Source organism: Sceloporus occidentalis, unplaced genomic scaffold, assembly GCF_023333645.1.
Source record: "Sceloporus occidentalis isolate IW3139 unplaced genomic scaffold, rSceOcc1.0.p SCAF_10, whole genome shotgun sequence".
Taxonomy (NCBI): Eukaryota; Metazoa; Chordata; class Lepidosauria; order Squamata; family Phrynosomatidae; genus Sceloporus; species Sceloporus occidentalis.
The window spans coordinates 21,882,420-21,910,200 of record NW_028316990.1 but is presented as its reverse complement, the minus strand read 5'-3'; the positions used below and the strand labels follow the sequence as shown (position 1 = coordinate 21,910,200).

The 27,781-nt window shown below is 54.7% G+C and overlaps 1 protein-coding gene across 1 annotated transcript; it reads left to right on the top strand.

Moving 5' to 3' along the window:
- Window positions 1–1,766: 1,766 nt before the first annotated feature.
- Window positions 1,767–27,715, top strand: PLEKHG4 (pleckstrin homology and RhoGEF domain containing G4; the record flags this gene model as incomplete). The annotated part of the gene is made up of 24 exons (XM_089540828.1): window positions 1,767–1,796; window positions 5,938–6,135; window positions 8,210–10,235; window positions 11,082–11,219; window positions 14,254–14,424; window positions 14,889–15,012; window positions 15,307–15,400; window positions 16,612–16,698; window positions 17,412–17,528; window positions 18,106–18,204; window positions 18,625–18,773; window positions 19,343–19,481; window positions 20,049–20,171; window positions 20,352–20,543; window positions 20,966–21,870; window positions 22,519–22,768; window positions 23,123–23,212; window positions 23,319–23,543; window positions 23,913–24,083; window positions 24,569–24,746; window positions 24,884–25,000; window positions 25,082–25,342; window positions 25,726–25,892; window positions 26,296–27,715. Coding segments are annotated over 24 exons (6,057 nt in total), but the record flags the coding sequence as incomplete, so codon positions are not given.
- Between the last annotated feature and the right edge of the window lie 66 nt (window positions 27,716–27,781).

Sequence of the window (27,781 nt, the reverse complement as noted above, 5' to 3'; positions counted from 1 at the left end):
ACCTGACCCCTCTTCTCTATGATGGCCCTTGAGGCATTTAAAGAGGGGGAACATATCCCCCATCAGTTCTCTCTTCATCAGGCTGGACATGCCCCGCTCCTTCAGCCTTTCCTTGCATGTCTTGTTCTCCATCCCTCTTCTCGTCCTCATTGCCCTCCTCTGAACTTGTCCATATTCTTCTTAAAGTGAGGTCCAGAATGGAAGGCAGGACTGCAGACCAGGCCTGACCAGTGGACTAAAAGTAGGGCTATTACTTCCTTTGTCTTGAAAACTATGACCCTGACCTTTCTTAGCTTCCAAGATCAGATGGCATCTGGTGCCTTTCGGATATTTAGGCCCCGTAAGCGGTGGCTCATATGACTGGCAGCATCCATGGGAGAATTATAGCTGGGCCTTTGGCATGGAGCACAGTGCTGGCATCCTATGGGCAACACAGACATGTGTAAGACATGCTACGCATCTGGGATGAATTGTTTGCCATGGTGCAACATACATGATCGTCTGCTGACTGCAGTGGAAGTGGGAGTTGCACATACAGGGATGTTTTGCATTGCATATTGCAGTTGTGCATTCTGCATTGCACAAGAACACCTATGTGTTGCTCAGTGCTGCCATTCTGCATGGAGCTAAAAATATTTCAAGTTTGCATGGAAGAGGAGGTGACTAAATCTGAGGAGTCCCTGAGTGAAATGCTAAGTGTGCAAATGCTCACAGATTGCCTGTGGCCCTGTGTCAGGCTGTTCCTCACAGAGAAGCAGCGGGAGAAAGAGCTGAGGTGGCATTGGAGGAAAGGGTGACTCATCTCCCCAAAATGGGTCTCTTTGCTTTTTAATGGAGGTTCCTCTCCCTTCCTCTCTCTGATGTTTTCCAGTGGGTGACTAAGAGATCAAGGAAGATGCCTGTGGGCATGTTCCCTCTTTCTGCGCTTGCTCTCCAGTGCCCAGATGGCTTGGGCAGGGGCCCATCTCTGCACACAGGCGCCTTTTACAAATCTTGCATCAAGCCTCCACCCATCTTGGATCCTCACTGTGGATAGTTTGGGAACTTCCTTTCAGGGACTGCATCTCCCAGACTCCCCCAGCCAGTTCCCATGGGGTGGGTGATCCCTGGGGCTGGGTGGGCATAAGAGCCTTTTGTGTGGTCAAGGAGGCATTCTGGACTAAAGTTGCCACATGTCTGAACTCTTGACGGGCATCAAGAGGTCTCTCTCGGCGGTTGCTGGATCCCAGAAGCCATCTCTTGCTTTGCTGTGATTAAAAAAAAGGTGTCCTTCCACAGGTGCAGTGAAGCGGAGACAAGAGCTCTGTTCTCCCCCGCGTGTGAACCAAGGGCCGAAGGCACATGGCTCTGTTCTGCCCCACGTGTGAACGAGGTGTGGCCATGCACATCCAGGACCGGACCGTGGGTGCCAGGGCTGGACAATGGCCAGGACACTGGGTCTGAACCATGGCCAGGCAGGGGCCTTGCAGGGAGACAGGTGGACTCCCAGGTCTGAGGAGTTACGTGTGGAGCCTGGGGCAACGCTGCATCCTATTGTGATGTGCAAAGCTGGCTGGCATCTTTATCTCTTCTTGCGTGGGTATGTCTCCAAATGGGATGGCGCAACCAGTGACGCCATTTTGCTATTCTTCATCTATTCTCATTATTACTACATTTTGCATGTTGCGAAGAATTGCTATCAGAATAATTAATAGCCCATTTATTTACATCTGGGAGTGGAGAAGGCAGATGCTCTGGCCGTGAAGGTTAATAGATGTAAGTGCTGAAATCTCAGGCTGGTCTCGCACCTTCCTCAGGTAAATGGAGAACCCTAAATTGATTGGGAACTGATGAATTCTTTGATCAAGTGGGTGAGGCTCAAGATAGAAGAAAGTGGAGGAAGATGGAAGAGAGGGAGGGCGGCCTTTGCTTTGCAAATGGGGACGGAGCAATTAACCAGTCTTTAATGATTATATCCAAGACACAGTTGTGTTAGTCTGGAATATGAGTCTGCAAAGAGCTCTCATCATCATCATCATCATCATCATTATTATTATTATTATTATTATTGCCCTTTTAGACTAGCTGTGAGACTAATTGAACATGAGCATCCATGGGCTTGGAGTGCTTCCCCAGGGGCATAGAGTACCCAGGTGCCCAGGAGGAGAGGCCAACGGTCAAGCGTCCTTCCTGGCCACCACTTTGCTCCATACCATACGTATCTGAGGAAGGAGGCCTCAGACTCATTTCTGTGTCTGTTCTGTGTCTGTTGTACTTCCCTCTGGCCCTCTGCAAAGCAGCCTTGCCAGCAGCCCTTGAGGGAGGCCCAGATAGGACTCCCAGGCCTAGGCCCAGGCCTACCCTTTCCTGTCCCTCAGAGCCTCCTTCCTGGGCCTCCAGAGGCCTCCAGGCCAGGCCCTCTCCTTCCAGGCCGAGGCCTATGGCCGTTTGGACATTAGGAGGGAACCCCTCTGACCTCCAGAGCTGCACTGGACTCTCAGGGCCCTGTGACAGGTGAGGAGGGCAGGCCCCGGTCCCCCTTCCTCCACGCAAGGCCTTTGAGGAAGGGGAAGCTGGGGAGCCCTTTCCTTCATACACTTACCCCCCCCCCAAAAGAGCCCTCCAGGGCTTCCTCCTTGGCCCCTGCCCTGGCCCACAGCGGCCCCCTGCCCCAGCCGTGCCTGACAGAAATGGGGGGGGGGTCTAAACATGGGTAGGGGGCATTGGGGCCAGGCCTCCCCAATAATCTGCAGCGCCTGGTACCATATTCCTGACTGAACGGTGCAGGAAATAAACCTGCTGACTAGTCCTCCTTGCTTTGGCAGATTATTTTCAAGGTGCACCACCAGCAAAGTTTCCAAACTGTGAAATCATAGCCTTTGAGGGCAATATTTGATTGCAAAGGTTTATGATTTTCTCTGCATCCAGGGAGCTCTTGTGCCTAGATTTCTGGCCCATTGCTAAGAGGTTTGTGTTTTATCCTGCAAATGCTGGAGGATAATGTTGCTTTGTGGAAATTGCATCTTTTTTTTTTTTTTTGGTTTGTTAATTGTGGTGGCATATGCCATTGGGTGATCAAAGGTTGAATGTTAGGGGGTTTTTGTACCTGGACCACTATGTGGGAGCATCACAGATTCATGTGTGCATACATAGTATGCATATATTTGCTGGATGTTGTGTCTGGAATGGTCCTTCTTGGTATTTCCAAAACATCTGTGGGATATGAAGGCAGGCGTCTTTCTTGTTGAAGGGAAGTGTGAGTGTGAGAAACTAGTGGGGGCCATTCAGATTTTGTGTGCAGCAGCCTCACATCCACCAAATAATCAGTTGTGGATATCAAGGAGACCCAAACCCAGCATGAAAGACTGTTCCAGGGCTTCCTTCTTGTCCCTGCCTGTTTAGCACTGTTTTCTTCCTGCAGATAAACACCTTGTAGAAGCTTGTTGTTGGGCTAATTGATTGGAATATATGCGTTGTTTTTGTTATCACTTCTGAGTGGTAGCCCTAAGGCAAACCAGGGATTTCTTGGCAGAATTTGTTTTGGGTTTCTGGGGCTGAGAGGGTGTGACTTGCCTAAAGTCCCCCAGTGGGTTTCCAGGGCTGAGCAGGGCAGGGCCGTAGCTAGGATTTTAGGAGGGGGGTCCAGACTAAGTGCCACCATTATAATGAGGCTTGAGTGCGGCGGCGCAGCAGCACGCACCATTCATTTTTCTAATGGAAAGGGGGGGTCCGGACCCCAAGAACCCCCCACTTGGCTACGTCCCTGAGCAGGGGATTCGAACCCTGGTCTCCCAGAGTCATAATCCAACACTCAAATTGCATGCTGGCTTCCTTAATATAAGCACTCGCATAAATAGATTATGCACATGCTTTTAATTAATGCAGAGCTGCAATGATCTAATTATTAAACCACTTTGCCTTTAGCTTCTGGTGGAGGCTGGTGCCGCTGCCGGCTGCCGGCTGCCCCTTCGGAGCAGAAACTCATTTGCTAGCTGGCAATTCGTTCTGCACTCAAAATGCAAGGTGCTCAACCTGCCAGCTGGGGAGAGATTGCACACCTCCACCCAATAACAATCTGCCATGGCACAGAATTAGTGGGTACCGAGTGCAAATCAGAAATACCCAGGCATGCTGCCGACACCTTCTTGGCACCAGAGGAAAATGGGAACAGGCCTAAAGGTTCTTGCGATGGGGCTGCGCTCAGATTCATTTAGGGCTCAAGAGTTCTGGCATCGGACGGTTTTAAGGACCTGCCTTGCTAAGTCATGGCACACTTGCTCAGCTTGCAAGACCCCTGTCTGCCCATTGCAAAGAACTGAATGAATGGCCCTTTGCCAGTGGCCTGGTTGGCTGGCCAGTCTATCATGTGGTCTCCCTTGTGCCTTTGGAGAGTGACTTCCCATATCTGTCAGCATCACACAAGTTGTTTTCCAGTTTAGGGACTGGATGCCATGTGCATCGTTCTTTCTGTGTGGCAGAGGAGTTTGTGCTTCCAGCCCAGAATCTCCTCATCAGGGCAGGCTCTTGCCAGCATTTCTGTGGCAGAAAGTCCCCCATAGGTTTTGTTGTACATTTATTTGCTAGCCTTCAATTCTTTGCACTGTGTTTATTTCTTTCATGTCCTGCCTCTCCTTAAAGTAGCTCCCTTGCCCCGCTGTCCATGTTGTCATGCAACAACTGTGTGGGTAGTTTATGCTGGCAGATAGTAATGGCTCTAAGTTCATCCAGTGGTTGTGGATTTGACTCATGCCTTGTCTCCCTAGTTTTTTACATGGATCCATTACTATCTGTCTTTGCCGACACCTCCAGTGGAAACAGCAGGCAGGAAGGTTTCCTCTGTCTGGTGACTTGCCCCCCTCCCCATGTCTTTCAAGCATCTTTAATCCCCTTTGAGATAAACAGGGGCAGGAGAGCAAGCCCCTGCCTTGAGGAATTCTTCTTGCCTGGAGCTCATTCTGCAAAGTGGGAGGTTCGCTGGTATTCATTGGGAGATGACAAGTTAATTGTTGTCAGGAGGCACATGCGTTTTGGCTGGGAACAGAACTGCTGACGCTGCAGCGCCTGGGTGGCTGTGACTGCTGCCATTGGGCCACTATGGAGGAAGCAAAGCCCACCTCTGGAAGTCCTGCCTGCCATTGAGTTTGCCACAGCCTGAAAAGAGGCCCCCATGTACAGAAGAACAGCCTTGGGTGCAAGCTCACTGAAAGGGGGTGGCAGCAGTGGCAAGACAAAAAATTTTAGTGAGTGTGGGTGGCATGCTTTCTGATGGCATCTGAAGCCAGAGCCCAAGAACTGCTTCCTTGCATTTAGAGAAAGACTACAGATTGGGTTCTAAGCCTGGCTCTCCATCCAGGCTGACCAGACTTGGGAGTCCTCAGGTTGAAGGACCCCAGAAAGCAGGAGAGAGGTTGGCGGAGTCATCCTGCCGAGGATTCAGGGGTGGCAGGGCTGCTGTATGGTCACAGCCCCACCATCCCATTCTCCCTCATCCTCAACCCTTCTTGTCTGCACAGCCTCACCTCCATCTCTGGCTTTCTCTCTCACTTGAGATGTAATATCCCCATCCCGAAACTGCAAATGCAAATGGTGCAGTGAAAACAACCAAACCAAGTCGGTGGGCTGTGCTGGTAAGTCATGTCAGCATCCCCAGCACACGCAACACGTGAGCGCACGCATGCAGCCTCTCCTGTGCCATTACCACAGCTGTCCTCCGGCAGAAGGAGGAGCGGCCTCACCCTGCCTAGGCAGGGGAAGGATTTTGCAGAGTAAGCTGTCTGCCGCCTCTCTGTCGGGGCTCCCTCACAAAGCCCAGGCAGGAGGACCAGGCTGGGGAGCCCAGAGTGGCTGGCAGGCCCACCAGGCCCTTCCTTCTCCTTCCTTTACCCGCCTCCTCTGTCCAGTAGCCCCCCACCTGCTGCACCTCTCGCATCCACTTCACGTCCCCCTCTCTTTTGGCAGGACTTCCAGTCCCTGGACGGCTGCATCCAGAGTACGCTGTCAGCGCTCTACCCGCCTTTTGAGGTGACAGCAGCGACGGTCCTGTGCCAGGTCTTTGACGTGGTGGAGAAGAGCTACGGAGGAGACGGCTTGCGCTACCTCACCGACTTCTTGATCCCTGCCAAGCACATCCTACAGTGCATCCAGCAGGATTCCTGTGTGAGTAGAGCCTGGCTATACCTGGGTGAGCCTGGCTGGAGCTGGTCAGCCCTGGTACTCTAGCTCAGGGTGAGGGCAGGCGGGACAGGCCACCAGCAGACCTGCGGCTGAGAAGCCCCTAAGGGTCCTGTGGGGAAAGGCGCTTCTTAGAGCCCCCACCTGCCCCCCTCAAGTAGGAGGGAACAGCAGTGGAATGTTCCAAAATCTCTGCATGTCCCGGGCTGTTCAGTGTTTATCATACCAAACAAATGATGGAACTGATTGATTTATGAAAAGGAAGGTGCTTGCAGATTACTTGAAGAAAAGCCAAACACCCCCGGATGTAAGGGCTGGCCAGCAGTCCAAAGGCAAGGATTACTCTGTGCAACATCCTCCTGCCCTCCTGCCCCTGCCTTACCCTGACCATTCGGCCTCATCCCTTTTGAAGGTCACAATTGAGCATCTGCCCACGGAGATGTAATGGCAGCCATGGTTCTGTGTCAGAAAACAAGACTTGCTGCCGGCTTCGGAGTAAGGTGCATTCCCTTAGTAGATGCCCTCCTCCAGCCGGCAGAGGGCCAGGTTTCAGTTCCTGGTGCAGGGAGTTCCCTTGGTGGGATGACGGTGCCAGCCGAGAGTCCTCTCAGGCCTCTTGCCAACACTCTCCTTGGAAGGTTCTCCCAGAGGTTTCAGGGCTATGGGACTGCTAAGGGACCAACCGTGGCCCTTTTGGCACCTCAGACATCTGCCCTGCTTTTCGCACTCTGTGCCAAGAAAGGCCTGAGTCTCTGGCGCCAGAAGGGGCAGAGCGGAATGGCTCCTTTTCTCCTGAGGGCCATGGTCAGGGGTGTCTGCCTCCATCTTTCCTGTCCTTCAGGGCATCCCTCCACCAGGACCATTGAGAAAGGGGGGTGGCGGCCTCAGTTTGGCAGAGCTGACTCTACATGGGTTTTGTGCCTTGTGATGCAAAGAAAGCATCTCCCCCTCCTAGACATCCAGGGGCCGGGTTCGAGTCCTCTGTGTAGCTCCAGAGTGGTGGGACTGGTCCTGGCAGAAGAGAGAAAAAGCCAGGAAGGACCGAAAGAAGTGTTGAGGGAGCAGCGCTGAAGGGTGAAGGAGGCTCTGGAGGGGAAGGGAGGCAGCCAGTGTTCCCAAGGGGATGGGGGTGTCCTCTCTCCCAGCTCCCCGTCATCAACTGGGGAGGGCTGAGGCAGCTAAATTCCTGCAGAACTGGCCTTATAATTAGGAACCTGCTCTGGCTTTTGCTCAGCCTTGGCTCTGCTTCCTTTCCCTGGTGGATGCTGGTGCTGCTTCAGAGCTGCCCTGCCTTCTTGGCCTGGCTGCAGAGCCTCCCTTTCGCTCTACTTTGGCCTCTGCTCAAAACAGGAATGGTCATCTGCCTTGGTCCTTGGGCAGCTCCAGGGCTGCATGCAAAGTCAGATAGTGAATGGAAACTCACTCCAAAAGAGTGCTTTCTCCAAAATGTTTTTCTGGGCACTTGTTCATTAATTGATTTAAAGCATTTTTGTTCCCTACCTGGCACATATACCCAGAGTTTTCTGCCCAAGGCTTTGCACTGCATGCAAGCCCTTTGCAGGGATCATGTCCCAGAGTGGCTAGAGGAACCTGGGAGTTGCAGTCCAGATGAAACTGTTAATCTGAGGTCTGGCATTCACAGGTAAGCCATGTGCACCAAAATGCCAAACCTCAGATAAATGGTTTGAGCTGGACTGCAGCTCCCAGGTTATTCTAGCCACTCTGGGACATGATCTCTGCAAAGGGCTTTTGACTTAATGGCTTGATCCTCCAAGCTGAGACTGGACAGGGACAGTTTCACAGAGCAGCTGCCACCACAGAAAAGCAATAAATCATATTAATTGGGAAGGTAATTGCAATGGGGAACTGAAAGGACCCACTCCACCCTCTTCTTCTGTGGGATGGGCCGGATTGTGCATTCTCGCAGGCGGCAACACAGCCTTTCCTGCCAGGGCTTTGCTCTGTGCCTCCAGCTGCAGCCCAGCCTCCTGCTTTTGCTCTGAGTCAAGCACCCATTGAGTTTGGGTGGCTTACTTGGCTTCTCTCTCTTGGCTTGCAGGTCCAGTATTGTGGCCTCCTCTTCCGCCATGAGGGCTGGCCCCTCTGTATCCATGAGAAGATTGTCATCCAGCTGGCCTCCCTCGACTGGCAGGCCCTGAGGCCTGGAGATTTCTACCTGCAGGTGGTTCCTCACTGGAAGAGGTCCCCGCGGATTGTTGTGAAATGCCTGGCCGGGGACAGGAGCCATGTTGAGGAGCTGGCGATTCCAGAGGTCTCCTACACCACCATCTTCACCCTGGAATGGCTGAACGGCGTCAACAGGGAGCGGTCAGGGACAGGCCTGCAACATTGCCTGCTTGCCACAGACGGCAAAGTGCTCCGAGTGCCTTGGGACAAAATAGTCAGCCCAGAGTTTACCAGTGAGCCCAAAATGATGGAGAGGAGCACAAGGCCAATCTCTACAGCTGAAAGGTCTTCAGCTCCAGGCTTTTCGGGGGACCAGCCTCAGGGCAGCCCTCCCTGTGCAGCAGAGGGACCCCAGATTTTCCATGGGCCAAATTTGCCTAGAGATGGAGCATTCCTGGCCACGTGTGAGGAACCTGTGAGGACAGCGGCTCCAGGCAAGGCAAGCACAATACCCAGGCTGGCTGAGGACACAGAGAGAGAGCTGGGAGGAAACTACATGGAGCTGAGAGAGATCTCCCAGCCCCAAACTCCACCAGCCCCTCTCAGTTGTTATTGTACTAAGACAGGGATGGAGGCAGAGAATGGGCCTGTGTCCCCTCTGGACAGGGACCCTTCCTTGAATAACAAAGATGGGTCGTCCCTTCCTTCAATGCCATCTGGACAACTGAGGACCTCTGAGACACAGGCCGGTGATCCTGGAAACTGTTGGGAGGATGGAGATGAAATGGGCGGTTGTAGCACGTGGCCCCCCAGGAGTCCTCCCTTGCCCCTGCTCCACCCAGTAGCCGCCCCTGCAGAACATCCCCATGCGGGGGCCTCAGAGACCCCTCCGGTGGGGCATGAGCTGGACTGGAGGTATGCCATGTGCAGCTACCTCGATGGGGAAGATGCCGAATGCCAGCCGGCCTCAGGAACAGCTCACGGGGGCAGCTCTGCACTTCAGCAGTGGGGTGGCCGTGGGTCTTCTGAATTGGGTCCCACTGGCACAGCCTTTGGCCCAGCGGCTCAGCAGGGAGGGCAAGGCGGAGGCGGACAAGATAGCAGTCCACAGAGAGACCAGGACGGGGGCCGTGTGAGCCCTGTGGAGGGGTGTCTCTTGAGGACTCCTGTGAGGGTGGGAGCTGCTGGCCACAGCCGTGGGGAGACCGCTGGCCACCCCTGCCCCTCACTCACAACCAATTCATTCCTGCCAGAAGAAGCCTCCTTGGTTGGAAAGATGGTGGTGCCCGGTCACCTTGACCAGGAGCTGCCATCTGGGCTTCCCTCCCAGTTGGGCCCTGATCAGCTGAAGGAACAGCACTTTCCAGGGCAGATGGAGGAGGCGAAGCAAAGGCAAGCAGACCAGTTGGCAGAACCAGGCTGTGGAGCTGGTGGGCTGCCCAGGCCAGGCCTCCTGGAAACAGAGAGGTGGCTGAGCCCCAGGAGGGAGGAGGATGGCTGTGAGCCGTGGAACCAGTGTGCATACCCACTTTGTCCCTCCAAGGAGCCACAGTGCAGTCCTGCCGCAGAGGGGCCTTCGCCAGATGCACGGGCAGAGGGGCGATTCTCCAGCAATGGCAGTGAGGAAGGGGCTGCAGCGCTCTGTCTGGACCAGCCACTTCTGCCAAGCAGGCCAGAGGCCTTCCATTTGGGGACCTCAAGGGAGCTGGAAGGTTTAAGGGGACAAAGAGGAGGAGCCCTCCCCCCAACTGCTTCTCCAGAAGAGGATTCAGGCCTGTGGCCCCTCCTGGAACCCAGGCCCCAGCCTGGCCCCCTCCAGGCACCAGGCCAGCCTTCCCATAGGGAGCTGAAGGAAGGGGACACCTCTGCACCAGCACCATTGCCTGCCCCCTTGGCACGACCAGCAGTGAGGTTGCCAGATGGCCCCCCAAATGTCACCACTGAGGAGCCAGTTGCAGGTAGGGTCCTTCAGGGTGTGTGGGTTTGGGGCGTGGGATGCGGAGTGTGGATGGAGTGATGCATGCACAAGTTGGGACTTGGACCGAGGGGGGCAGCTGGCAGGGGGCACACACTTCTCCTGGCTTCTTCTCCAAAGTGGCTTTGGTGGGTCAGGAGGTGCTTCGGAAACTGTCCATGGAAGTAGCCTTTTGCCCCTGGTGGCATCCTGGCACAGGCGTGGGCTACATGTGCATTAAATGATTAAATGATGAAGTCGTGTCAGCTCAGCCATCAAGATAATTTTGTTTTCCACTACATATATTTAGGAGTAACCAGGCTGGTCAGGCAGCAAAACACAGCAAAATCCACAAAAGAGCAAGTCCTTTTATTGGCCAACCAGAATGCACAAAATATATCCTGCCAGCTTTCGAAGCTTCACTGGCTTCTTCACCAGGCAAAGATGTTAAAAATCATACAGCACCTTCCACTGTCTGATCTCCCTTTTAATCTCAATCCTGACTGCTGTCTATGGGGTTATTAAGTGCACTTAATAGAATTTAACTATGTGAATTACATTAAAAATTACTTCTAAAGAATAACATTTCAGATCTTCTGAAACCCCAGCTCTGCTTCTGGCTGCTGCTGAGCCACCTGCCCTCCGTCCCTTGCGGCGCGCTCCCCTCCCTCTCTGTGTGTCAAGCCAGAACTGTGTGCGCTCATCCGGCTAAACAAACCTCACCCTTTAGGAGTTAAGCAGAGTGGAGCAAATGCATGTGTGAATGTGTGAGTGTTGGGGCTCTTTGGGCTGGAGCCAAGGAGGAACAAGAAGGAGGGCTAAAACAAAGCCTTTCTGATTTGGTTCTCAGCTTGTCCTGATAGTAGTGATCATGGGTTTGGGTGTCTGAGACCCAATGATGCTCCCTTGCCACCAGAACCCCTTGCCCTACTCCAGGCCTTGTGCAGGTTCAGACTCTTCTTTTTTACATTGGAGCAAGTCAGCAAAGGTAGGTCCTTTTGGCTTGAGCCCAGTTGCCTCATGTGACACAGCGCGACTCGCACCTGTTCTCCGGCTGAGTGCCTTCTGACCCAGAAGTCACACTCTTTCTTGCTTAGTTCTGGATTGTTTTATGCCAGGGTTTTCATGGCAAAAGGCATTCAGAAGTGGTTCACCAGCGCTGCCTCCTGCACCGTACTAACAAGTGTTAGCAGTAATGCCACTGATGTTGTCTCTGGGAGATCCTCCAAAATGCACACACACATACACACACACACAACTACTGAGGTAACTGTTTGGCTCATTTCGCCTGGCTCCCCAGCAAAAGCCCCCCCCCCCCCCCCGGTCGTACATGGAACGCCTGTCCCGCAGCAGTGCTACCTTCAGCGTGGCCCAGAATCCCAGGCCCATGGAACGGTAATGCCACGGTGGGACTGATACAACTGGAGTGTAGCGTTTTTATGTTGAACTGCGTATGCCTTCAACTCCACTCAATCATCAGCGACACAATTTGTCAGCTGTATGAGAAAAAACATGATTTAGTGCAACAGGTTGAACATTTTAATTCATTAAAGGATAGGTGTGAGTTGGTGGGCACAGGCAACTTGTCACACTTTGTCTTGACTACTTGTCACTAGTTGAGAAGCCAGATTTCGTGGAATAGAAAAATTAGTGGTGTGTTCATTTGTGAGTCTATTACTCTGAGCACTAGGGCTTGTCAATGCTTGTCTGGATAACTAGAACTTCATATCCTATATTTAGCTCATCTAATAAGATTGATTACAAAATCCTGTATAGTAATGGGTGAACACATACAGTATGAGGAGGCAGGAAAAGGTGAGCCTCTGTGAGCTTGTGTTTTGTGGGTCAGGCTGTTTGGCTGCTCTCTTTGGAGACTTTTGTGGCTGTTTTCCTTTGTTTTGGCTGTTTGCTTTCTGTGAGAGCATGGTCCAGGAGCGACTCAGGGAGCTGGGTGTGTTTAGCTGGGGAAGAAGAGGTTAAGGGCAGACAGCATAGCCATCCTTTTTCCAGATATTTTTTTCCTAGGAAAACTTCTGCAAAGCCTCCTCCTTTTTCTGGCAGGCCCTGAGGACTGGGTGCCAGGGAACGTCAAGGGGTCCATTCTCTCTGCCCTGTTGCCTTTAGGAGGGCTCTCTCTGGGTAGGAACAGTTTAGCCGACAGCCGTTCAGGCACACATGGCAGCCCAGCCGTTCTCCCCAGAGTCCCGCCCAGCCCAGTGGGTCTCCCAGTGGGTCTCTGGGGCCCTTGGTGGAGGCCTCTCAGGCCCCTTTGTTGCCTCTGCCTAGGCAGCAGGCAAGAGCAAGGCTTGGCAGAAGCTGTTTGTGTTGTTGTTGCTGAGTTGATTCCAAGAGCCATCACATGAGTGAGCTGGCACCGTTCCGGTCAAACCAGTCCCAGTGAGGAAAGCTTCCTGCAGCCTCTCTCTCTCTCTCTCTCTCTCTCTCTCTCTCTCTCTCTCTCTCTCTGTGTGTGTGTGTGTACTTAAGTGTGTAAGAGGAAAAACAAGAAGAAGCTGGATGGGGTCCGGTGAGTGTGCAAGTAGGCAGCCCCCACAAAGCAGTTGTTTGCTGCTCCTGGACTCTCTGGGGCCACACAGGTTGCACAGTGAGCAGAAACAAGGGGAAGTGCATGAAAGTCCACTTCTGGTTTTGTGATGTCAAATAATGGCTGCAGTCTATTGCCAAGGTAAATCTCTGCTTGAGGGAAGAAAGTTCCTGGCCAAGGAACCCAGAGGGGGGTCAAGGACCACAGAGGTGGTCAAGGGCCCTGGGGCTCTAGGTCACACTTCACCCACCCTCCTAATCTCACAGGACTTCCTTTGCTGTACATCTTCCCCCCACCTTGAAAGGAATGGCGCCTGTATTCCCTTCATGCCAGGGGAGGAGGAATACCTTCCTTGCATCAGCCTTGGGGCCATTTCTTGCTCTGCCGGGCTGGGAAACTTTGTTCCTGGTGAGATTTTGTTCAGGCTTGGCCAAGTTTGTTGTCCGGTTTGCAGGAGGGGTTTCCTTCTGTATTAATCTGAGTTTTTTAGAGCCTGACATTATCGTCTTTGTTCATGTGAAACCCTCTGACGTCTTCTCTGCATATGAAGAGCCGGAAATGCTGGGGTCACTCTCTGCTCCGGATCTCGCTCATAAAACAGGTTCCCGTCCACCTGTGACTCCGCGCATTGTCTGTTTTTTTTCTTGTTCAGGGCCTTGTCTTGGGAGGACAAGGGCTGCATTTAGATGGGAACCCACATTGATCCCACTGACTGACTGTCTCCAGCAATGCATGCACAAAGGGGGAACTTTTCTCTAGCAAGGAGTTGCAGTACCAGTGGGAGGCTTTTTTTCCATTACTGACTTGACATGCAGTTCCTTTAGCTGTAGTACCATCTGTGCCGAGCAGAGGCTTCCTCTGCAGAGCAAAAGTATAGAAAGGTTAATGGATATCCCACCACTTTGGGGGTTTGTTTTACTTCAAACTGGACACAGTTGCTCTCCAGCAAAACATGGGCCTGGAGGGAGGTCATTAGGGGAAGCTTAGCCTTGTCTTCCTGCACCGTTTTCCCCGTCTGTGTCGCTGTTTGGACATGCGCCAGTCAGGGCAAGCAGTGGCTGGCGGGGGGCATTTAGGAGGGAGAGGATTCTGAAGGGGAAAGTGCTGAATGTCTCCTCCCTTACGGCCCATTTCCCCAAACAGGTCAGCAGACTTTTGCAGCGCCTTTGAATGGAAACAAAACTTTAAGAGTTTTGCTCAGGGTCTAAGTTGTGTATTTTCTAGAAAACACTTTCCCTCTTCTGGCTGGCATTTAAAAGCTAGGAATAAGTAAATCTGTGCAGACACAATGTTAATTTAGCTGGATATTTTCCCCTGTCTGTCTTATTTTAGTTACCATTACTTGTCTGCAATTGTAGAGAGAAAGTGAATAAATGAACAAATAGGTCATTTGAATGGATGATGATAAGGATGATGTGGTAACCCTGATGTGGTCTCCTCTCTTTTCCCTTTATGGCACCCTCCTTGACATGGGCAGAGAAGGCCAGCGGGCAAACTGGCACAGTTGGCTGTTCCCAGGGAAAGGCCTCCTCACTGGGCCATGAACTGCCCTCCTTTGCCTCTGATGGGGGCCCCCTGCAAACTGCCGCATCATGGACGAAGGACGTAGATTGGGAGATACTCCGGAGTGGCCTGGCATGCCTCCCAGGTAAGGCACCCCACAGCCCTGTGTTTGTGTGTGCGTCCGTGTCGTCATCCATTGATTGCTGAGGTTTCGTGATGTGCTGGAATTCTTTATCCTTTGTGGAAAAGGCAGCAACGGGTAGCAAGTTGGGTGGAAAAAGGTCTTTGTGTCCATGTCAGGGAGGACCTCCTGGCGTGGACACTGGCTGGGGGCCAAGCTAGCGTCCTGGGAAGACCTCTGGCCAAACCTAGCCTGCCTGGCATCCCCTTCTCCGGGTGCAACTCCTGCAGGGGAACTTTAGCAAGGCCCACTACAATGCCAGGAGAACCCCTGGGCTGCCCCCAGAAGCCAGAGCCTGTGCAAGGACCAGGAAGGGGCAAATCTGTGTCCGTTTTGTTGTGTGCAGCTAGCAGTTTCCTCTCACACAAGCCATGTGTGCCAAATATTTTGATATTTTTGGACAAATAAAAGCACACCCTTCTTATCAGGCACCAGAGACAGATGTGGACGGGCAGTGGTCATCATCACAATGAGGAATCCTGCTTGGCTGAACCCGCTCTGCCGTGCCAATGAACTGGTGTGCCTCCTCCTGTACTTACGGAGCACTCTCAGGTCTGTGGGGTGGCTGCGGGTGCGGAAGAGAAGGGAGAGGAGCCTGACCAGACTGCAAAATTGCAGCAGGAGGAGGCCTGTGGATGATGGGCCCTGCTTCTGTCAACGGCTGGCCAGGGAGGGAGGAAAAGAAGGAAGGGGGTGGGGGGAGGCTCTTGGTGTGAGAGATGGAGAAATGCCCACTGCTCCTCCCACTGGCACAAGCCTCACAGAGGGCATCCCTGGGGGCAGGAATCACCCAGCCCACCTCCATTCCCAAATACAGCTGTGAGATCATGTCCTTTTGACTTGCAGGCCCCAGTGCCAGGCTTTGGGCCTGACTGTCCTGGTAGATGCTCGGCGATGTCCTCCGGCCCCATCTCTCCTTAAAGCTTTAGCCAGCCTGCAGGTGAGGCCTTTGCTGCCAGCTTCCTCCTCCTTCCTCTGGTCCGGCCAAGCAGTGATGCCAAGCAGGGACTAACCGGAGGGTTGCCCCAGGGACCAGCCCACCTGCTCAACTGCTTCCCCCTTCCTTGCCGAATGTAGCTTCCGGAAGCATCAGTTCTGTGGGGGCTGCCATTTCCCTCTATGTAAAGCCATGGTGGTCAGTGGGCACAGAGTGGAGCCGGGGGCAAGCTATGGCCATCAGAGGGCAAGTGGTAGCCTCTCCGTAGGAGAAGGGCCTTCCTTCAGTGCCTGCTGGGATGCTTTCTCCACCATCCCTTCTGCCCCTCATAATTTTCTGATAGATTAATCATAATTTAATATTAGTATGTTGTGAATTTTGACTGTGATTTTTATCTGTTGTAAGCTATCTTGTATCCCAAGCTCGAGAAAAGGTGTAGTAATAATAATAATAGTTGTAGTAATAATACTGTGTACAGAGAACATAATAAGAAGACCAGCTGCAAGGAGGATGAGGTTTGGGTGAGGGTTGTTCTCCTGACTCACAGAGTGGGCAAAGGGAAGACTGGCAAGGGACTTTAGGAGAAGAACAAATGGCAGAGAAAGGGGAAGCCCAGCCAGCCTTCCACTGAGCAGAGGACATAGCGAGTCATGGGATCCGTTCATGGCTGCACCGTGGGTTAAGGATGCTGGGGCACTAACCAGGCTGGCAGGCAAAAGGGCCATTAGGTGACTGTAGAAGTAGCCCACTTGGCTTGCCAGAGCCGCTCGACCCCCCAATTATATAATGCTTGCCACAAAAAGAATGAACACACAGACCTAACAGGCAGTTTTAATCTATACCTCCTTTGCGGGGCTGAAGTTTTGCAAGGGAGAGACACTTTCTTTGCCAGAGAGCTGTGTCTCTCAAAGCTTCTTAATAGTGAAACACCATTTCAAGGGTAAATGCACGCAAAGTTAATTTGATTGAGTGTTCCTTGTCTCCAGCCTCCTGGTGGCTGGGTTCACCTCTTCCATGGGTGGGCTGTTAGGAGAGCTTGGATAAGGAAGACCTGCCTCACATGCAAGGTGGTGGGCATTGGTGCCAGAGCGAGGCATTTAGCCGTCTTTCCCTTTTTGTTTTAAAAGAAGAGGTGGCTGTGGAGCCAAGGCTTGTGTGAAGTGGCTGGAGATGTCCTCTGAGCTGCCTTCCAGCCTCTGTTCTTTCCCTTGCAGGATGTGGTCCCTTGCTGCATCCATGGAGTCCTCTTGCTGGCTGAGAAAGATGCCAGCTTCCGGACGGAAAAAGTGGCTTCTGTGCAGGTAGCTGAACTCCGCTTGCCCTTGCCCCTCAAGCCTCCTTGCTTTGTCTCCTGCACTGATCCAGCCCTCTTCCCTTTTTGGCTTCTGCAGTTGCCTGGGCAAAGTTTGTGTCTTGCACAGAATGACAGTGTGAAGGAGCCTTACCTGCCTTCTTGTTTTATACAACTTTCTCAGCCACTTTAGAGGGAGCCATAGATAAACTATGTCACTGAGGGGGGGCAGCTTCTGTGGCTATTGGCTGCCTTCTCTTTGATTCTCCTGGGGGCCCAAATCCTGCTACCATCCAGCTCTGCAGCCTAGAATGCAGACCCCAAAGCTGGGCAAAATCAGGCTTATGCTCATCAGACTTTGGGTCTGTAGAGAAATTATTCAGAGTGAAGAATGGACCTCAGTTTTGAGCAGATCTAGATTTGTAACAAAGAGAAAACAGTTTGCCTCCTCTGTGCCTGATTTACATTTGAAAAGCAGCCAGCCTCTTTTTAGGTTTAGTGAGGTAGGGCGCAAAGATACGACGCGAAGCAAAAAGCACGGTGCCAACATGTCTCTGGAAAAGGAGGTATCAGTGAAAGAGAGGCAAGGAGGGTCAAAGGTGTAGTGAGAAGGCTCCAGGAGAAGCTGCAGGTGCCCCAGGATGGAGTCAGGCTGCCCCATCCATCAGTGGTTGGCCGTCTTTTCTCCCCTGATCCCCATGTCCCTTTCTCCCCCAATTTCAGTGTGAACTCCTCACCTCCATGAAGGCCCTCCACAAGCACATTGAGAGCACACAGCTTCCCTTGGAGCTGGACGGGACCTTCCCTTACTGCCACCAGGACTGGCTGCGCTTCCGCAGGGTGAGTCGGGCTGGCAGCTGGGCCCCAAGCCTTCCCCTCAAGGGGGCCATCGGCTTCCCCAAGGCCCATGGCCAGGAACCCCAACTTTGAATGTTGTAAGGCTGCAGAGCTAGGGACACATGCTGGGAAGAAGCCCCCAGGCTAAGCTCAGTAGGTGTGCCAGGGATGGCCATCCAGGAATGTGGAGCAAACTTGAGAAATCTTCTTCCTGATTTTGGGCCACTCACTGGAGCTACTGGGGCCAGAAAGGGTGGGCCCAGCAGGTGAAGATGGGAGAAGAGGGATGGCTGGGTCTCTGGGCTGGCAAGCAGTGGCCGGTCTGTGGCAGCTTCCCTTGGAGCATTCATCCTGACATGCTTCTTTAAAAAAGTGGGAACAGAGCTGGGCCTCTTCAGAAGACAAAGCCCCCACCAGACCCCAAGAGCAGCCGCTTTGGTCTCGGCCTTGATTGTCCCCATGGACCTCCATCTGTCCACCTGCTCCTAGCCCAGGGGGGGACCTACTGGGTTTGGGAGCCCCAAGGAAGGGAGGGAAGTGGATCCTCAGCCAAGGCTGTGTTGTTGTGATCCCCTTCCAGCGCCTGGAGCACCTGCTGCAGGGATGCCGAAGGGCCTGTGCCTTCCTCCAGGGGGCCATACAAGCTATGGGGTCCAGCGGATGGCCAGAGAAGGTAGAGGTGAGTCCCTCCATCCTGTCTCTTGTGGCACGCTCCCCTGACAGAAGGAGTAGGGGCCACTTGGAGAGCAGGCCAGCAAATGCCACTGGGTTGTGAAGAGAGAGCAGGAGGATGCAAAGCCCTCCTGCTGCATCTACTGCTCTTTTTGTCATGTTGCAAAAAGCACGGTGCTCCATGGGTGGCAGTGTTAGCAGGCGGGGGGGCAGCCTGGATGCCTCAAAGCCAGCCATGTGCCTCTTTTTGGCCTGTGACCTTGGCAAAGGAGTGGGCGAATGGTAGCTGCCCTCCTGCTGCTCAGCATGAGGAGGATGGTTCCCAGGCAAGGAAGGATGGATGGTGGGCATCTGGGGGGGGGAGGGCAAGAGAGGCCAACAACCTCAGGAAGGTCACCTGGGGGCTTGCTTTGACCCCCCCCCCCAGGAGGCTGATGCCCTGCTGAAGAGTGACCAGCAATTAATGAAGACTGTCCTTGAGGATGCCCGGCTGGTCCGGCTGCAGCTGGAAGGGGGGCCGCTCCTGGCTCGCCTCAGGAAGGAGGACTCCTGCGTGACGCTGTCTGAGGACTACCAGTGAGTCTTAGGCAGGAGGATGGAGGCCAAGGATTTGGGGGGAACTGGGGCCGCTCTTCTTGGTTGCCAGCCTGATCAGAGCTGCAGAATCCACAAGGGCTGCGGGGGGGGGGGGGGGGGAGATCTGTAGCACCTGTGTGGTCAACCAGTCTCCTCACCAGTCTCCTTGGCACAGGAGGGGTGCTCCAGCCCCCTCACGCCATCCTCACAGGCCTTGGCAGCCCTTCTCACTGCTGCCCCTTCCTCCAAAAAGTGGGAGCAGAGCTGCTCAGAAGAAAACTTTGAGAAAGAGGGCAGCCATGTTAGTCTGTAGCTAACAAAGAACACAGAATCTTGTGGTACCTTAGGAAGACAACTCCCACTCTGGTCCTCAGCCCTTGCACCCTCCTCTCTAGCCCCATCATCATCATCCTTTCCCTGTCTCCTTCCCTTTCTGGCACCACAATGGGGCAACCTGGAGTATGGAGGGGGGCCCAGGAGGGAGCCTGCCAGCCTGTGCCTGGCATGACGGGAGGTGAGGAGCTTCCTCCTCCTGCTGACCTTTCAGACACTTGCCGCTTTCCTTTCAGACACGGGCTGGAGACAGCCACTGCCCTTTACAACCAAGTGGACGAGGGAATCCACCAGCTGGTCCTGGCCTCCAACAAGCGCATCCGAGCCCTGGAGCTAGTCAAAGACCTGGCAGCCTTTGAAGAAGCCTTTCGGGAGGTTTGTTGCCATTTCCATTTTGTTGGATGATTGACAGACTGCCAAAAAAAGATGCAGAGTTGGGGTCAGAGCCTGGCATGGGGCAGAGGGTCTGAAGCTGGAGCTTCAGGGAAGCTGGAAGGGCTGGGGGGAAGAGGGGCAGAAGAGGAAGGAGGAGTAGGGACCAGATTGGGGGGGGGGGAGTGAAGAACTGGTCAGCTGGTCCACAAGAACATAAGGTGGATTGGGAGGGAGCCGGGAGGAAGGCCGTAGTGGCTATGGCTTCCTGGATGCTGTGGGTATCCTTATCTTAGCCCCATTTGGGTCTCCAACTGCCAGTGGATGCAGGGGGTCTGATTAAGACTGCCCTGGACACTCTGCAGGAATCTCAACCTGACCTAAAGAGGGGATCTTGGGGAAGGTGTAGGCACTTGCTCTTCGCTTGTGTGCACGTACACAAACTATAGCAGCACTGGTCCTCAGGAACTTGCACCTGTTGGTGCTGTTCTTGGCAACCGAGGCAGTGAGTGCCAGGGCTTGTGCCCAGTCCCACTGATGGGCAGTGGCTTTGGCTCTCCTTTCTCTTAGGTCAGCAGTTGGATTGAGAATGTGGGCCAGACGCGGCTGGCAGAGCTGGGCAAGCTGGGAACTTCCTTGGAGGCCCTTCTTCAGGCACGGAGGCAGTTCCAGGATTTTGAGTTGGTTGCCAGTGTAAGTAACTCCCAGCCAGCTGCAAGCCCTGCCTCTGGTGCTAACTGGAGGTGGAGCTCTGTGGCTCTGGGGTCGTGTCGGCTGGACCATCTCTTAGTAGTAAAGGACACAGTGGCCAGCTCTTGCTTGCCAGGGCCTTTCTACCCAGTGCCAACCTCCCTTCTTGTGCTTTGCTCTCAGGAATACTGCCGGAAGGGCCGGGAGGCACTGGGGAAGATAAAGTGGGAAGATTTCTCCTCTACAGAGATGCCCGCAGGAGGTGCCGCCCAGTTACAGCGCTGCAGCCAGCAGCTGCGGGGCTTCTGCTGCCAACTAGAGGCTGGCAGGAACCGGCTGCAGGAGGCTGTCCGACTGTATGAGTCCTTGGACCAGGTGAGGAGGAACTCCCCAGGCGGGGCACCCCCTCAGAGTATCTTCCGCCCAGAAGCTCTGGAACCCCATCTCCCCCCACCCACCGCCCCCTGCCATCTGGCAGCCCTTGGTGTAACCACACCACAGAAATAAAGTGGTTTGACATCACTTTTACTGGTATGCCTGTCCTTTGGAATCCTAGGATCTGAAGTTTGGTGATTCAACAGAAACAACTTCAGATTCCCCAGGCCTTTCCAGGGGGGAGGCCCTGAGGCACACAGGCTCGCCCTTTTCTCACAGAGCAAGGCCAAGTAAGATTGGCTAGCAGTCAGGGGGCAAGGGTGCCTGGCGCAGCAAAGCCCAAGACAGAGCGCCACAGGGACCCTCCAAGGCTTCCTCCTTCCAAGAGGGATGCTGAGCATTGTTCCCTCTCCCCTCTGCAGGCAACCGCGTGGGCCCAGGAGGGGATGCAGCACCTGGCCAGCCTCAGCCTGGTGGAGTCCAGTGCTCCTGAAGACAGAATGGCAGCCCAGGTGTGGCTGGAGAGCTCCAGTGGGCGGTGGCACCCTGGATTCAGCGAGGCCAGGTTCCAGGAGATGAAGGAGGTGGCGCTTCGACTGAAGAGCGGCAGTGCCCTGAAGCGGTGGCAGCTGGTTCGGGCCAAGTGCCAAGAGGCCACGCTGGGCTTTCAGAGGAGGCTGGGGGCTGCCCTGATGACTGGCAGGCCCTCCTCACATCCAGACTGGGAGCCGTTGCGAGAGGGAGAGTGCTGCTGGCCTTGCCAGGAAGGCCAGTCCCCTTTGGAGGGGGCTGCAGAAGAGGGACCCTGCTCTGGCCTGGCCCCCTTCCACCCATGGCCTGAGTGGACTAAGGAGAAAACCCAGGGCTGCTGCAGGGATCGGGTGGCCTCTAGCCTAAGTGCTGTTGCCTCCGGTGTGCCCAAGTCCCTGAATTCTGCACACAGCCATAGCCCTGAGGCCATGCAAAAGAGCATTATGGACCCTCGGGAAGAGGCCGCAGCCACAGGAACCACAGCACTGACCTCCCGCCCCGCAACTCCCCCATTTGGGCGGCCCCTTCCCAAAAGGGTTCTGCGGAAAGCCCAGAGTTTTGAACTGGCTGGCACAGAGAGCTTGCGGCCGGGCTGCCAGCGGACCCTAAGTGAGCCGGCCCACTGTGGTAACATGGGCGTCTTCATCAAGGGCCTGGAGGTCAGCAGCACAGAAGTGGCAGGCAGGGGCTGTGGGGCCCGGCAGTGGCTCAGCTCCCCTGTCTGGTCTGTGGGCTGCGTGGAAGAGGAGGGGCAGCAGAACAGCATCTCCACACCGGAAGCCAAGAGCTGGAACAGGTAGGCTGCCTCATGGACCGGAGCTGCGGGATTTAACTGCCAAGAGCCCTGCAGCCACAGCTGGCCTACAGACCCTCCGCAGCACTGGAGGAAGGTTGGGCAGCCAGGAGGCTCTCAAACTGGAGGGCGTTTCTATTCTTGCCTGAGCACTTCATTGGAAGCAGCCCCACTGTGCCCTTCAGCCGAAACAGCACCCCAAAGGGCTTGCCCAGATGATTCCCTCCCCTCAGGCTTTATGGCAGGGCTGGGCTACAGGACAGAAGCCACACGGGGCCCAAAAAGTACCACTGACCCCATTTTAATGTCATTTCCTGATTGGCTGCCAAATTTTAGAGGTAAAGTATGAAACTCGTGCAGGCATGGCAAAGGGAGGGGCATTTCTGGCACATGGTGGGCCAGTTGAGGGAGAGGTTGCAGGCCATCATTGAAGGGCTTATCTTCACTCCCTGGCAGATCCTGCTCTTTGCTCAGAAGCCCCAAAGGTTTGGACAGTAGAGAATATGGGTCGGTGTCGCTAGATGCAGCACCCCAATGAACCTTCGGTGAAGGCGCTCTATTTAACAGTGGCATCCCACTGCCACGTTCCGGGGTCCTTTTCAACCCAGTCTTCTTGCCCCTTCCTCCCCTCCCCTGCCTTCTTTGTCACAGCCGACTGAGGCACATAGTGGACGAGATGGTGAGGACCGAGCGCGAGTACGTGCGCTCCCTGCGCTACATCATGGAGAGCTACTTCCCCGAGATGGAGCGGCCAGACCTCCCCCAGGACCTGCGGGGGAAGCGGAGCGTCATTTTTGGGAACCTGGAGAAGCTCTATGGCTTCCACAGCCAGTATTTCTTGAGGGAGCTGGAGAGCTGCTGCGCCCACCCGCTGCGCGTCAGCCACTGCTTTCTGAGACACGTAAGACACCCCGCTGCCTCTTGCTCCCTGGGTTGTGTCTCTTGGTCTGAGCACCTTGCTGGGAAGTAAGGCACAAAAGGGATGGCATCCCCACTGCAAAATCACTGGCAAACCAGTGAGGCCAGTCATTGTAAACTGGGGAGAGTTTAGGGCAGGGGCACCACCTGCCCAACAGAGCTATTAGAGCTTGCAAGTGAAGATGCCTTCCATAGTTTCCCGTTGGCCACTTGCTTTCAGGATGGGTCTGTCTCCTTCCCCACTAAAACCTGGTGTTTTCTGGCCGGAGGATTGGGCCCCCCATCCCCAGCTGACTTCTACCCACCGAACTCGGGTGGTGCTTCTTCCCTTTTGCAGAAAGACCAGTTTGGGATGTATGCGCTGTATAGCAAAAACAAGCCCAAATCAGATGCCCTCCTGGCCGGCCATGGGAACGCCTTCTTCAGGGTAAGTTCTCCACTGTTGGTTGGGGGGGTGGGTTGGCATGCACCCTGGAGGCTACCCTCTGGGGCTACCATCTGCTTGGCCGCTGCTCTCAGCCCATGTCTCTCAGTCCAAGCAGATGCAGCTGGGGGACAAGATGGACCTGGCCTCTTACCTACTGAAGCCCATCCAACGCATGAGCAAGTATGGCCTGCTCCTCAAGGACCTCCTCCGGCAGTGTGGGCAGGGCCAGGAGCAAGAGCAGGCTGACCTGCGGGCCGCTGAGGAGATGGTGCGCTTCCAGCTGCGGCATGGCAATGACCTCCTGGCCATGGATGCCATCAGGGACTGCGACGTACGTGTGGCCAGCCAAGGAGGGAGGGAGGGAGGGTGGTAGACACCTGGGGATTGTGCCCAGCAGCACCAGCTCTTGCCACCGTCCCCATGACCCTACCGGACAATGTGCTCTGCTACCGCATGTGAGACACTGCTCCTCCACAGAGGGATATCCTGTTCAGAGAGTTTCTGGTCGTAGGTCTGGCCCCAGAGGTGGACCCTAGTGGAGCAGCCACAGGCCACAGCAATTGCAGCCAGGCTCTTATAGAGCAGGTGATTGCCAGAGGGTCTCGCCCACCCTCCTCCTTTCCCTCCACCCCATCTAGGGTCATTCCCAGCCGCCCTTGGCTCCCCTCACCTCTGCTGACGCCACGGTTTCTGTGCCCAGGTGAACCTCAAGGAGCAGGGACAGCTGGTGCGCCAGGATGAGTTCAGCCTCTGCCTGGGCCGCAGGAAATGCCAGCGCCATGTCTTCCTCTTTGAGGACCTGATCCTTTTCAGCAAGCCTAAGCGGGTCGAGAGGGGCCTGGATGCCTACGTCTACAAGTGCTCCTTCAAGGTAAGGATCCGTGGACAAAGTGGACAAAACCAGACGTGGGTGGGCAGGGCAGGGCAGGGCAGGGAGTCCCTTTGGTGATCAGCACCGGGGAAGCTGGTGTCTCAAGGCAAGACAAGCAGCAGGCACTGATGTCCCCACACTCCAGCAACATGGTCATAGCCAGAATGCACTACCTGTGACCCTTTGTGCCTCCTGCATGCACAGAGTGCCCTATGTGTCCTGGGTAGATTCATAGTACGCACACACACCCAGCCCCGTCTTCACAGTGTCTGCACTGGTAGCTGGCTGTGCTGGGCTTGCTGGGCCATGCCTTCCACACTGGCTACCCCCAAGAGATGTCTACAGTACCCACCTGGCCTCTCGGCACCTACCAAACATGCCAAGGCTGCATCTGTCTGCCTGCTTTCTGCCTTACCCTCCCCCTACCCACCAGGCTGAGGCCATGGATGTGCCTGGGATGACCGACTCCGCTCTTCTCCTTGCAGACAGCAGACATTGGCCTGACAGAGAATTTGGGGGAGAGTGGACTGCGCTTTGAGATCTGGTTCAGGAGACGGAAATCCAGCGACACTTACATCTTGCAGGCCAGCAATGCGGAGACCAAGCAGGCCTGGACCAGTGACATCGCCAGGATCCTGTGGGAGCAAGCAGCCCGCAACAAAGGTGACTTTCCGTGAATGCCCCAGCACTGGCTTTCCCCTGGGATGACTCACAGAGCTCTGGCCAGAGGCCTCCATTGGGCTGGGTCTGGAGAGGGTCCTGGCCTGGCCCTCACTGCCTTTGTCACCCCCTCCCCCCAGAAATCCGCATGCAGGAGATGGTGTCCATGGGTGTAGGCAACAAGCCCTTCCTGGACATCAAGCCAAGTGAAGCCGCCATCCAGGACCGTGCTATTGATTATATCATGAAAGGCCGAGGTAAGCGCCATCTTGGCCCCTTCTTTTCTCTTCCCTGGATCTGCCCAGGCGCTGATGTTTTGGGGTGTTGCTTTGTGGTAGGAGCAAGGACCCGGGCTTCCATTGCTGTCTCCCTCTTTGACCACGCCGCCCCCTACAAGAGACCACAGGTGCCTCTGCTGGCCAGCAGCCCCCCTTCATCATCCTCTTCCTCCTCTGTGCTTGGCCCCCTCAATCTGCACATGTACCTAGACCAGGCCCTGCTGCCAAAGCTCCTGGCCCACAGCCGCCCCTTCGATGCCAGGACTTGCAGCGTGGAGGAGGACGAGATGGAGAACGAGACCAGCAGCCAGCCTTCCATGAGTACGTATGGCCACCGGCTCTTCTGAGTGGCTTTCGTGGGTGGCGTGGGGTGGAAGATTTTCTGGAATGTGCCACTTCATCGGTGATCTCTTGCAAGTGGCCACTGGGTCTGGAGGTGAGGAGAGGAGAGGCTGGAAAACTCCCTGCTGCAGAGGTGACAGGAAAGGAAGAATGGGCAAGGCAGCTGGAGGGAGCACAGGGGATCCACTGGGTGATGGGTCTGAGCGATCATGCACCTCAGTGGCAAGCAGAAAGAGGAAGGGGTGGGGAGGTCTCCCCTGGGGTCAGATCTGCTGGGGCTGAGGGTGCTTTCTCAGCCTGAAGGTCTGTCCTTGGGGGCTGCCTCAGACAGGCCTGAAGCCTCTTCTCTCTTCCTCCCCCAGCAACTGAGAGCTCTGGGTCCTCCTCCCAGGGCCGCTCTGCCAGCGGCTCCGACAGCGGCTGCGTTTCCAGCGGCCCCCAGGAGAGCTGCCGCGATGACCTGCCATGTTCGCCCTCCGTCCTGCCAGGGGACCAGCCCCATTTCCTCAAAAGCCAGTATGTGTCGGCGGTAAGTGGACTGGACCCCACAACAGTCCTGCCCTTTGTGTGGGGGTCTCCCAGCTCAAGGGCTGCCTTGACCTACATCCCCGCCTCACATGCTAATCATTGCCAAGGTGGATTGGGGCCCCTTGTCTTTGGAATCTGCAGCTGAGACAGGAAGGCCTTTCCTCAGGTCAGGTGGGGTGCGAATGTGATTGCCCCCACATCTGCTTTCTGGCCTTTCACCCTCTTACTCAGATGCTCTGCAGGCACTTTGGAGGAATGTTGCCTCTTGGTTCTTGCCCATGGCACTCTCTGCAACCTCACAGGATCGTGCCAGTCGCTGCTGGGGGGGGGGCGCTGTGGATCCCTATAGCCACCTCCCAACCACCCCCCGAGTTCCTGACCCGATGGATGATGCTGTCTTGCAGGTCTGAAGGCCACTTTCTGTGATGTTTCAGAGGATCCTGGAAGGAGGAGGAGCCTGGTGTGTGTTCTGACCAGACACTGGGAGTCCTCCATGGCAGCAACCCACGTCTGAACATGGCTGCAGCCCAGGGCATGAGGAGTGCCCTCTGCCTTGCCATTTTGTGTTGTGTTAAGAGTGGGTCAGTCTGCTCCCTGCCTTCGCCTTTGATTCGGGAGAGTGGCTCTGGGCGCCAGGGGAGAGTTGGGGCCTGAAGCCGCTTCTGTTAAGAATCGCACAGGGCCAGGACAGACCAACCGACTGGCCGCTTGCCATGGTTTTTGAACAACTGACTTGGTTTTGTTCTACAAGCTGCACATTTTAAAGAGTTCTAAGCAGAGAAGGAAACGAAGTATTTATTTTTTAGAAATGGAGCTGACATCCTCTGTCCACTGAACCCTGTGATCCAGGCCAGTTCTCTTTGTTTAGTGTTTGCCTGATGTTGAGATACTTTATTGCCTTGTCCTTCCAATTAATTCCTTCATTAACAGATTCCAGGGCTGCTTCCTCAGTGCCAGGGCGACCCACTTGCGCATCCATCTCTGCCTGGCAGGAGAAGGAGAAAAGCACGCAGCTCACCCCCACCAAGCACTCCTGCTTTGGTGGCGGGTAGCTCCCTCCCTCCCCTTCGGTCTGCATGGCAAGATGGTGGTGGAAGGCTTGCGCTGTTGCAAAGGGCCAGGGGCAAAGTGGGGGGGTGTTTCCTGCCCTTTGTACTAAAAAGTACCCCAAATTCCCTAAGATGGGAACTCAACAGCCATTTCCCCCTGAGGGGCTTGATTTCAACTTGCAGGGAGTTTCTCTTGGGGTGCTCTTCCCTGGGACTTTGGTGGGGCATGCATGGGGGCCTTCTGCCACCCTCCTTGGCCCCCTCAGGACCACTGAGCCCCACTGGATGATGGCGCAGGGCACGGCTTGAGGCCGCCATCGCTGTTCTGCTGCTCCTAGCTTTGCTCAGTTGCCTTGCTCTTAACCAAATGTCCTTGTTGTTCATAAACCCCACTGCTGTGGATATGGCTCTTATTTTGTACAGTTATTTAATATGCTGGAATTTCTTCAGCGGCCTTGTCTTTCTTCTAACAATTGAATACTAAAGCCCTTTGATACAACAGCACTGTGGAGGAGCAGGAATGGCTGCAGGGGAGTCCATACTTGCTGTTCTGTTTCTTGGCTAATCTTCTGTTTTTCTTGAGGGAAGAGGCTTCCTGGGAATGGAAGGGAGTTTGGAATTGGTTTGGCAAGAGCCCTTATCTCATCCTCACCCGAAACCCCTCAAATGAGGCTGTTGTTTTCACTGCTGGGGAACAAATTCCTTCATGTGTGCCTGGCACCAATGTTATTTTAAAGGTTTGACTGAATTACTAAATAATAAAAAGTTGCTTCTTCTAGGCGTTGTTTATCATATAGTCATTTCCCTTTTGGGGTCTCCTTCATTCTCAGCCCAAAAGGTG